We start from the raw sequence: 12,683 nt of genomic DNA, 5'->3' as shown, positions 1-12,683 counted from the left end.
GTATGGCACCGGCTTGAGCTTCAAAATCAGCTGTCATATAGGTGAAAAATGTGTTGTATCGAGATTAATGAAAAAAAGGTGCTACTAAAGTGAAATGGTTTTCCTCTAGACCCTTAGAAGAGGAGCTGGTCAGGTTGGAGACTGATGTTTGGGAATTTTTAGAAACAATTCTCAAATCCTACAGCCCTCGGTTTAAGGGATATTCGGTTTAGTTTATCAATGTCAGAAAGCGAGAATCTGGAGTTTCAAACCATTCACTAAAGGGTTTTCAACTGGCACGTTCTAAATACTTGGTCTAGAAAGGGTAATCTAATTTATCCGACAGCACGTTATTCTGAAAAACAAATCCCAACTGTTTCAAATCCCCATTGCTCCAAAACTTCAAATGACGCTTGCTGCACATAGCTAATTACTACGCACAATGATGTCATCAGACACGTTTCACTTTGCAATTTTACTCCTCCTACCACAGCCGGGGCTGCCTTAATCTGGCTCTGTTTACCTTTTTCCAGATCATGGTCTGTCGGAGAAATGGGCTTTCCACCGCGGGGCCTTAATGGGCGGTCAGAACAGTGAGAACTTCCCAATGTTAAATAAATCACCTGCTCGAAAAGATTTTACTGCACTCACAACAGCAACATCGAGTTTGACATGTTTGTAAATGAAAAAGTTATTCAAGAGATGGAGGTGCACATCAACACCGTGCACAATAAGAGCATTCGCCGGTGCCCGGGGGCTTTTCATTCTATGCACCTGCATGGCAGCTGTGACATTTATGGATCAAAGTTGATTCCCACACTTTTGTCTGGCTGCCAGGTGCTCACTGGACAGCTGCCGCCCCCTGGCATGTTTCTCTGCGCTTTTGCTGAAATTCGTTAAGTAATTCATCAGTGCACGGTGAACTTCTTTGGATGAGCGGTTGGATCCACAACATATTGATTCCAGAGTGACTGATGCCTCATACAGCAGCAAACTGAAGCAATAATAACCAGAGTAGAATGATGAATGGCGCTCAGCATGAATCCCACTATGACAAAATGTATTGATTTCTCCATGACTCAACCCATTTTGGTGTTCCTTTGTGTGGCACGTAGTACTCTGGGACTCGGGGGCTAACACATGAGATCAGTTGGTATGATCCTGCTGTGGTTCTTCTTCATCATCATAAACCGATGGAAACAGCACGACATCACTCTACACCAGTTTTTAGAGACCTCGATGATGTGTCGGCGCAACCTGAGTCTATTGACATCGACACCAGTGTCAGGCAAAGTGAATTCACCCGCACGGCAGCCCAGACTTACAGGCGGGTGGTATTGGGTAAATAATGTCAGCCGACAGAAAAACTTTCACACAAGAAAGACTAGAAAGAAAAATCTCAGTGCTGTGGAACTTCAAACATACATTACTATTACATATATACAAAGACTGCATGCGCTCCTAATTAAGGAGTTTAGGCCCTGCTTAACTATGCTGCCTTCAAGACCTTTGGGAACAGGGAAGGTTATGGCTCAGCCTTTCTCACATCCAAAATGCATGTGATTAGTGGAGAAAATGGCCTTTCAGAGTCCAATGCTATCGGTCAAGGTACGCACACAATAAATAATGTCACACACGACAGCTTAACATTTTTGGTCAGGGTGACATTTCTACTTACATTTCTGCGGCATTAGTCAGCTCCATAAATGAGAAAAAAGCAGAGCAAACAACAGAAAGAAACCAACAGAGTGAACAGAGGGACGTATTGAGGGGGCAGTGATGAAATAAAAAAAAATGAAATAAAATAACAAGGTTTATTTTAACAAACTATTGGCTCTTGCATAAGAGCAATAAGGCCTCTGTTCAGCTTCCTAACATACTGTTGTGCACATATGCTGTTAATATGGAGCTGCCCTGCACACACCAGGGGAGCAAGACGTTCTAGAAGTTACGATGTGCCAGTCAACTGTAATTGCTTCATGTAAATTAAAGTCCCTTTCACTCTTCTAGTTCCAAAGACATTTGTTCCGTCAAAGAAGGCTGACTCACTCAATATGAATTCAAACAAGGCGTATGAGAGCAATATACTTACTCAAATTGCATTGAAAATGAATTTCTTTCAAAGAAATAATTACAATCCCATTTTTGCAGTAAGAGAGTGAATAAGTCCTAAAATAACCCTCTCCTCCCCCCCCCCTCTCCACTGCTCTGATGCATGAATCTTGGATGGCTAGTTTTTGCAGAGCGAGGTCATGAATGTTTCAGCCCGCGTCACTTCTGAACCAGAGATCCTCTGACGGCCCGAATCAATATATCAGCAGGTGTGCTGTCACTTTAAATTCTTCCTGACAGCATAGATTACTTTCTCTCCAGCCACACACACACACACACACACACACACACACATACACACACACACAAACACACACACAGGGACTTTTGCTCACCTCCCTCAAACTCTGTCTGACAGTTCCCAGAGTTCTCCTTCAGGCTCTCTTCCTCGTTGATGATGATGTTCTCGATGTCCTTCATGGTCAGATGGTCACGGAAGGCGTAGAACAGAATGTGTTTCAGCTCCTCCAGTGTGATTCTCTGCATGTCGAACTGCAGGAGGATACAGATGAGAGGAGGACATTATTAAAAAGAAAGAAGAGACTGGTTTCTTCTAACTAAATAACCTCCATGCTTCTACAGCAGGCAGGGTAGCATTAACAAAAACAAGTTCAAGTTTAGTAGTCTACTCTGGTAGTTTTAGTGACTAGTGTGCAAGTTGACAAAATAAATAAAAACCTCCAGTATACGGTCACCTGAAGCAGTGTGGCACAAAGAACTTGGAATCAGGCTTTGCTGCCGATACGATAAATCGTGTGCATCGTAGGAATAGAAAAAAGCTCAAATGCATAAATCCTCATGCATGTAGTGATGCACACCCCAGTGCCCTTCAAAGATGTCCCTCTAATGCGCTCAATTTAATAGGAGTGTGGCACAGAGCTGATGCATTGATTAAATTGAATGTTGTTTACTAAAAAAAGAAGACACACACACACCCACAGACTTAAAAAAACACAACTCACGCTTACACAGAGTTTTGAAGGTCTTACAAAGAGCAACTGGTTTTGAAGGTTCTGAGAGGTTCAGAAAAAATGTCCTCAGGAACACTACTTGGCTTTTGATTGCATGCTTGAAAGCAGCAAACATTCATATTTATATGAACTGACTCAATAAAAACAACTCCTTTTATCATACTCTTGCTAAATGCTCTTTGGGGTAAACACCAGATGACTTGTTGGTGCAGTAATGATTTTCCTTACATGATGATTTAAAGTGATATCACAGGCGCATCTCTCTCCCTTATACAAAGCTGCAGGTGTGACAGGAAACGTTTAGTATGAGGGAAATATAAGAATACAAGGCATGTCATACAGTGAAAGATGGAGAAGCCTCTGAGCCCTGACAGGTCTATGTGAGTCTAATCTGTGAGATCAAGTAAAACCTTTCTTGCACAGTACAAACTTGAATGGTTCGTAACATTTTGTATAACTGTGGAAAGAGCTCTCTTCACCAATCTGTGTCCACATCTATTGAAATGGATGTTCTAGCTCTGTGAGACAAGCGGGTTTATATATTTATGGAACGGCCTTGAGAGTTTTACAGGAAGTGAAGAGAAGCAAATGCTATGAATGCATCATGGTAGATGTGGTGCAGGGCTGACACAGAGACAAAAAATACTTACGCCAACAGGACATTCAGAGCTACCAATCAATTACTATCAAATCAGAGCACCCAGAGGGAACTCACACAGACTGGGGGAGATCATGCAAACTTCACACAGAAAAGCCAGTGGAATCAAACCCAAGACCTTCTTGTTGTGAGGAGACAGCGCTAACCACCACACCATCAAGACACCTGGGTGAGCAAGAGGCCCTCAGAAATATTCCACTGAATGATGCTAATTTAAGAACAGAGAAGGAGAACACCAAATTCACAATGGTCATGAATCACGTTTACCAACAGTACAATTTGTTGTCTCTGCAACACACTCCAATCTCGCCTCTAATGTTATAGTTTTTTTCAATTGCTAACCAGCATTTTGAGAGAGGCCGGTCTAAGGCTGCAGCCAAATCTGCACCGCTCAACAGTAACTTCAATAGTACAAGTTTTCTGGAAAAACAACAGGTGAGTTGATACATATTACAGTACATTTGACACTACAGTAATTGTTGTGTGTTGCCTCAGAGAGGAGGGAGAGGCAGAATATTTTCAGATGTGCAGGAAAACAAATCATTTCAGATTCATTCTTGTTACATACAAACGCCTTAGTACATCCAATAAATAAAAAATCTGTTATCTGTTAATGAAATAATGTTTGAATGCGAAAATTCAATTAAACTTTCAATAAAAGTTCATAATTTATGTAATGCTCGCTGTTGTTTTTTAGGTCAATGTGTTATGAGTGACATGCATGTTTCCTGAATGAGAATCTGTTCCCAGTGTTTGGTGGAACAAGCTCATTTTGAGACATGTATGAAGTGGTTTGTTGGTCCGAATAAAAAATAAATAAATAAATAAATATTATATATACATTTCCCCCAGCCCCTCCGCGTTCCACCAGAGGGTCGCGCCCCATAGTTTGAAAACCACTGGATTAACTGTTTGGCCAAAATGATTCTTGTGTGAATAGTTTGGAAAGTGTGGTTTCAGTATTGAACAATGCTTGTTAGGAATTGAAAAAAATCTGTAATCGTCTGCCGTGGAGATTCATTATCAAAGATTATGAAAAGTAGGGGGTTAAATGTTTCAACTTTTGTTTGCCGGATCAGCAAAACCAAGGGAAAAAATAAAAAAACTTAATCAGAAACTAATACTGATATAATAATAGAGACATGAATAACAATTTTTTTTTAAACGGCTGCAGCAGAAAAATGTGCGAATATTTAAATAACAATGAATGGGCCACAATGTTGACAATTCTTGCATTAAAACTAGGGCTGTCAAAATAAATCTATGCAATTAATGTGGCCGAGAATTATGCGCTAAAATGTTTTAATGCAGTTTAACGCCCCGGAAACAAAACCGCCGCTGGCTGCAGTCAGTTAGATCGGAGAGACGGTAGCTGAGAATGGAGAGAGCTTTTTGCATTGGAAGTAAAACAAACAGAGTCATGACATACAGCGGAGAACTGTGCAGAGGAATTCCTCCACGTGTCAAACAGAAGGCGGGTGAGTGACAAACGGACCACTTTACACTTTACTTAACATGACATAACACATAACATGTGGACTGAACTTCAGACCCAGCATGGGCCATTTCTGCCATGCTTGCTGTGAGCATTGCAGCTCGGACAGCTTCGTCTCCTCTTGTTGTTTTAGAATATTCTGATTTGGGTTCATTTCCTTTTAAAAGACCACAGAGCTTTGTAAAATGCAATAAGAAATGGGTTTGAAAAAAACATATAAATTGAATCAAAGACTTAAAAGACATTTCTTTTCACGAACCGTTGATAAATGTGCCTGGGAAACAACACAACTAGAAGCAAGCAATACATGTTCTGTGTGAGTATAATCGTTTCTATTTGCAGTATCTATCCATCATGTTTTGTCCTTCCTCAAAAACAGATGAGTTGTCCCCCACACAACAGAGCTGTTTTCTCTTCTCTCGTCTCCCTCAGGCTAACGCAGACAAAACGATAACGCTAAGCAGTCCTTAAACAGATGCAGCCTTGGAAATCCTGCAGCATCTGCCATCAAAAGTTACAGCCAGTTTGAGTGTCGCTTCTCCCCGAGGGAGACGCCTCGGCCGCCTCCCTGTGTTAACTTGACCTCCACGCGACCCTCGCTGCTCCTCACGACATCATCGCCGTCGGACACCGAGAGACGGCCCGAGATTCATTTGGCGGGGAAGCGAGGGACCCGAGGACAGATTCATTCACAGATGGCCGATGAGAAAAACTCACATTATTTACCCTGCCCACATCACATAGACCTGCATTCACATTGAGGCGTGGAGTGACCTTTCTGGGAGAGGGTTGAAAGAAAGGGAGTGAAAAGAAGGTTGCATGAAGTGACTCAGACAAAAAAAAAAAAAAAAAAACATTTTTAGCTGGACACCCGTAGTTGAGACCTACAGTTTTATGCTCAAACGTGTGCACGGACAGGAAACCTTCAGCAGTCTTCCTTGTCTTCAGGCCGCAGTGTAATCACATCTCACAAGGCGGCTTTTAATCTGACACAAACCTGCAGTAGTTACAGCTCGGAGGGAGCCTTCCAGTGAAATGACACAGAGTCACAGAGTGGTGTTCGAGATGCTTTCAACTGATTCACTCATTCATCTATATTAAAAATAGTTTTCGCTACATAATCAAGTTATAAAAGACTCTGACTCTAATGTATGCAAAGTCACAGGTTGGTTATTGATGAAACTGAATCAAATGATAAAAAAGTAATATATATATATATAATATATAATACTTTTGATACTTAGGAGAACTACTGTCTTACATGACATACTAGTGGCTACGTTCATAATTTTGCCGACATTTGCTATGCTCAAAATACCATATATTATAACCTCCAAACCACCAGTTAGGTGACAATTAAGCCTGGATTTATTTGACTAAAGTAATAAAGTGTGGTCAAATGCCCCTTTTTGTTAACAATTGTAACTTGATATTATTGTTTTTTTTTAAACTGAATAATAATGTTGCAGAACCTAACATGGCGATGTCACCATGGCCCAAAGCGCCTTTACCGCTGGAACAGTGGAGTTTTGTCTGTATTTGATGTATGTTAAGGTGCATGTAAAACAGATTAAATGAATGCAAAAGACAGCTTTGTGCCCATGGATGTATTGCTTGTGCCTCCGTATCAGACACTTAAAACCAAAAGGTATTTGACGCTGTCCACTCCTCGCGCTGTTTGCTGTGCTTTACAACACGGCCTGGGCAAAAATCAATTACATGCAGAGGGCAGACACCACCACACATTTCTAGTGAGTCATAATGATTGCAGTATTTTTTGAAGAAGTCTACAAAATGTATTGAACCTTTAAGAAACAAAACATGCAATTAATATGCTCTCCTCAAATCCACCAGACTCAGTGGTCATTTACCCAAAACTCTTCTTTGTCATTCTGTTCCACTAATAACTAACTCTGAGAGTTTCATGGGCAGACTGAATAAGTACCAATAAAACAATATAAAGGCAAACTGCCTTTGCAAAATGCCCTTCAGGTACACATTAATTTGTTTGGAAACAGGGTATGAGAATGCTGATGCTCATTTTAAGATGGACGGTTTGATTCTATTATCTGCATCTCATATTGTGTCCTCAGACTGTGCTTTTATCTACACTGCAACACACACTTTGCATTGCTGACATGCTTTGTAAAGGAGACTACGGCAGCTAATGATGCAAGACAAATTACCATTGGAGATTAGACAACTAGTGTCTTAAAAAACATTAGCAATTTAAAAAATCTCTTCACCTCTATATTGGCAAAATTCAATAAAACCATAATTACCATAATTATAATCAAGCTGAATCTAAGGAGATGCATTGAGGTGGAGTTTCTCACCAAGGCAGTACGTTGTCCTTGAATTAAACCATGGACGGTATTTGATTTTTATCTAATCGATTGCCTGACTGTTCTTCACACTACAAAGTCAATTTAGGGGCTGAAGATGAGTACGTCTAGACGTCGTTAAGAGGAAGCTCTGTACTTCTCCACACTTGTAAATGAGGCGTGTTCAGCTCCTCACACATGCAGGCGCTGAGAAGGTGGCAAGAGCAAGCATCCAACCATCTGTTGAGTTCAGCCCGCTGCATTTCAGCCAAATTACACAGATTAATCTTTGCACACACTGTAGAATTCCATTACATGCATTTGCTAATCTCACAACGTGCAGGCAAGTATTTTAAACGGCAAAAATGCATTTGAAACTGCAGCTGGGGAGAAACTTGAAAATAAAGTTTAGCAAAAGACATCTCAACAAGTCAGTAATTAAAACATCATATCCTGAGTTGGGAGAAATTAAAATTCACTAATGCATCTCTGGTTTTTAAAGTTTTACATACAGATCCCGAAAGGCAGGTCACTCGTGGGATGCTCTGCCAGCACACATACAGTACATACATGTACAAAACCTTCAAGAACAACCTTAAGGTTTGGAAATGGGGAAATTGAAAATAATAACCTACTGATAGCCTACTAATAATATGACCCATAAATGTGCTCACTGTGTGTTTGAATGGAGCGAGAACACAGCACTAAAGCTGAAGGCAGCCAAAGGAAACACAGCAAATAGTGTGGTACAGAAATCAAATATTTCCCCGGTTGAAAACCAACAAAAGTACAATGAACCTGGCAGAAAACCGATGGAACCTGTGAGATCAGTTGGTCCTCGACCACAAAGACCCACAAGGTTTCAAATCTACACAGAGCCGCTGTGAACTGTGCAGGGTTTTTCATGATGTCAAATATGAAAACAAGCCCAATATTGCAGACAATGTTGTTACGTATTGGGACACCACACTCCAGTCTTTTGCTTCAGTCCCATGATGCAGCATTTTTGCGCTGATGCCACTGAGAGTATATTAGGATTGGATTGTGGGTTCATTTGTCTCTTCATCTACAAACAAAAGGAGCTGGATACCAAAGACAAATTTACGGTAGGACTCGCCATGACTTGATTCAGGTTAACAATTTCCAAGCTATCACTTTTTCCGGAAATCCCTCTTGCAAACCTTTCAGCTGGTAATATTTATTGCTGGGTCATCCATTATTTACAAAGCGGTGTCTTGCATTATTCTCAGTATCTGAATCTGCTCTAGAATTTTCCCATGACGATGCTTCCTTGGTCCAAAGAGCATATACACCTCCGACTGAGCCTCTTCTGTTGGCTTTCCACTGCATGGACCACATGGCCTCGCTGCATTGTATTGTGTGGTAGGGGCATGGCTCCAAACTGAAGCTTATCCAGACTCCCTGATTAGAGGTCACCTCACCTGCTCAGGCAACCAGGCGGCCTTCAATCAAGTAATCTACTTGCAGTGTATCTACCCTGGTTCTCCATCCACTCATCGCCTGTTTCTTGCTTCAACCTGCCTGGTAGTGACTGTGCTTGGTTGAAAAGTGTTTTCAGAGAGTTTATGGTTTTTCTGCTGCTTTATGTGCATTTCTTGGTCTTGAATTCTGTGTATCTTCAAACTGTGTAGTCTGTTGTCTCCCCCGTTTACACATGTGTTCCTCTTCATCTGTGATGTCCTGCTGCTCATACACCGGAAGCTTGTTATGAGTAACATGACCAAACGTTTGGTTATTGTGGTCTCCAGCAACAGTTATTATGAGGAACATGCACTTTCTTTCATGATATATGGTCAGCATCTTTATCCATCTGCGCCTATCCGTGGCACCAGAAGGCTCCGAGCCTTCAGGAGAAATGTATGTCTCAATTACCAGCCGTCAAATGGCCGAAGATTCATTAATCTTGTTGGTTTCAGCTCAATTAATCTAGTCAGAAACATTAGAGGGCCCGCAAACGGTCGCAACGGGGAGAAAATTTAATGGAGGTTCACATCCAGTCACTGTGGCGTTGAAAGTGACAGAAATATCGGCCACATGGGACATTGATGGGATATTACTTAATTACAGAACTGTTACTCATTCAGGGTGTGAGGAAAGACAGAAAAACCTCTGTGCTGAGTTCCCGTCTGTGGTCCACTGGCCACAAGTTAATGACCTTCATGCACACAAACAAGAACTTGCAGTCACATTCATTCCTTTTAAGTGATTTTATGACTTTCTTGTGCAGAAGCAGACAATGTGAGTATTGAAAGGTCAGGGAATACTTAGAGGAAATTTGAATCTCTGCACAGATTCACTTTCACCTTCATGCAATGCCATTTGCATCAGCAAATCGAAAGAATTGCACATTTTAGATGACTTAACTTGGAGGCAATTTGAAGAGACATGCCATCACTGGTAACCGCCCAAAACCATTGAGAAGACTATCAATGGCGAATTACAGCTAACACGCCTAATCAAGGAAAAAATTACTCCCATTAACCCCTGGTGGATCTGCCTGAGGTTCATGTTCCTCATTAGCGTGATATATATATATATATATATGTCATGCCTATTGTAAGTCATTACCTTTGCTGAAGTAGAACAAATAACAAATGAGAGAGAAGGCAAGAGAGAGGGTGAAAAGTGCAGCGCGTTTTCGACACCAAGGGACACACGGAGGACTGAAGAGGAGGAAACCTGAAAAGTATTCAGCACATGGTTTAATTAAATCAATTTAGGTAACTGCAAAATGACTGCAGTTACCTACACGGCCGCACCTTTCCACAATCGGTTTACATTTCCCTGCTCTGATTAAACGAGCCAAACCCTCAGAAAAAAAACGTGGAGAGAACAAAGGAAGCTAAATCAAAAAAGCTGTCCTTTGGTCAGGTGACAAGGGAGGATACAGTATTGTTAGAGCAAGACTGAGAGCTGGGACATCATGAGAGAGACACTTAAGATGAGCTGGAAAACGTTTTGTGCTCGCTTCCCTCAATAAGCTGAAAGATCAACAGAGGGACGCCGTCTCCCCTGCGTTGTTCTCCTCCTACGTCAAAATGTTTGTTGGTTTCAGCTCGACATTCAACACAATCTCCCCCATGGAAGGCATCTCAACATAGCACTCTGGACTTGATTACTTCACTCTGGTTTTTGCTCAGCCCCCTCTGTTCACGCTGTGCCACCCCCCCCCCCCCCCGGCCCCAAAGGAGAAGTAGAAAGCAGAGCAAGCAATATGTAAAACATTTCAAAATGGCAACGCAAACCTGCAAAGTCGGACAGCAGGACTCCAGGCGATTAAAACCATCCAGAGAGAGAGCAGAGGATAGTTAAGGAGAATACCCACACACCAGCCACAGCCTGTTTACCCGGCAGAAATATGGTTCAGACTGGAACACAAATATCAATTGTCAAAAGACTTTTACAGCTGACTCTCTAATTCCTCTTCCACCTACTGATAAAACATTTGTTTTCTCATTTTTTTGTAGCAAAAGGAGACTTCAAACTGTGTTGTCCAAAGAAATTTGCTTTTGATCTTGTGATAGTCACCATTTATCCAGCGCTGATGAGAGTTTGAAGCACAAACTGTTTAAAGCACCTGTGAGGTGACTTTAGCAGAATTAATTAGTCTGCGAAACGAGGATCAATGAACAAAGAGCCACGTGTATTTTTCATCCACTAAGCTGACAAATGACTTTCTCCATTAATCTAAATAAGATTCCACCCTGTTATTACTTTTGTAGATAAAAATGACAAACCCCTGTAGGAATCTCAGCACATCAGTATAATATAGAGTCACTCATTTTGATCCTCCGCCAGTTGCAGTTGGTGTGTGGGTGTTTTCGAGCTTATGTGTTTTAAGCGACAATTAAGTGCGTTGCTGACAGCCCAGAGCTGCGGCATGCATGAGAAAGTGTTGTAGCAGAGCGAATTATCGAGGTAGCCATGCTGACTCACGGGTAATTAGAGCTGCATGGAACATAAGTAAGGGGGAGGGACTCGGGACCAAAATGTCACACTTTGCAGGCGAAAATAACGTCTAAATCACACAGAGGCCTCATAAGGTACAGAGGCCAGGCAACAGGGAAGAGCTCCCACCTGGCCTGAGGTCTTTGCTGCTGCTGCTTCTCCAAAGGCAGCAGAACTTCAAACAGCAACGTCCATATTTTCTTTCACGGCACTTGGATCAGCCTGAACTTAACGCAGTAGACTGTCACTGCACTCTCACCACACAATGACTGAACTCTGGATACTGGCTCAAAATGGGTAAGGTTTAAATGTGGCTAAGCCTCTTACTGTGCACTGCACAAGTTGTGTGTCTTTTGTGTCTATTTTTCCACAGTTCCTTCAGCTCCGGGAAGGCATTATACAGGGACGTGATGGAAACCGAATCAGTGTGTCCAGTATGATATTGTCAATTACACTTTATATAATGAATAGACTTTACAAACTTTAGAAAACACTTTTTACACTTTATATAACTTTATATAATTATATTATGAAAAAAGATACATTGATGGTAGCTGCAATTGTGTATAATGTATCCTTTAAAGCCAGTGATCAGTCATTCAGGCTTGACCATATTCGGTGGAGACGGTAAATGTAGCAATCAAATCAATTCCTCAGTGAGTGCTGAACTGACCCAGATCAGCTGATCCAGCGCCCTCTTTTGAGGTGACAGTGACGTATTGGCGGTTGGATGTACACAAGCCCACGGTTTCAGCTCAGATTTACTGGGGTACCAGGCAGCCATTACAACATCGGCCTTATCTTCACTTGCATTGGAAACTGCAAAAAAATATGTTTTTATGTTCAAGGATACTTTATATTGTTTTGGCATAACTGGATATTTGGGTTAATTTGAGCCACATATTTGATCCAAAGTACACAACCAAAGCAATTGTTTGTCGATAAACAGTTCTGAAGTGTGTGGGAGGGCCCGGGGAGCGTACCACAAAAGAGGACGTTTTCAATCACGTTGCTTGGAAGGTCACCTGCAAATTTGCGACATCCTCTGTCTCTAACAACTCACATTGGGACACGAAAAACTCCCCCAAAAGGTCACAGTTTAGTGTTGGGCCATATGACCGAGCAGTGTGTAGGTGTGGTGAAAGTTGAGCAGAACTGGTTCAGTCTGCCTTCAA

At 41.6% G+C, this 12,683-nt stretch overlaps 1 protein-coding gene across 2 annotated transcripts in view; it reads right to left on the bottom strand.

Moving 5' to 3' along the window:
- Window positions 1-12,683, bottom strand: part of caln1 (calneuron 1) — a 47,068-nt gene that overhangs the window by 3,002 nt on the left and 31,383 nt on the right. For both annotated transcript variants that reach the window (XM_037460527.2, XM_037460519.2), the window contains exon 5: window positions 2,427-2,583. In XM_037460527.2, coding sequence (XP_037316424.2) covers window positions 2,427-2,583 — 157 coding nt within the window. The remainder of the gene's footprint in view (window positions 1-2,426; window positions 2,584-12,683) is intronic.

Source organism: Pungitius pungitius, chromosome 3 (genome assembly GCF_949316345.1).
Source record: "Pungitius pungitius chromosome 3, fPunPun2.1, whole genome shotgun sequence".
Taxonomy (NCBI): Eukaryota; Metazoa; Chordata; class Actinopteri; order Perciformes; family Gasterosteidae; genus Pungitius; species Pungitius pungitius.
This window is presented reverse-complemented; position numbering and strand designations above follow the sequence as displayed.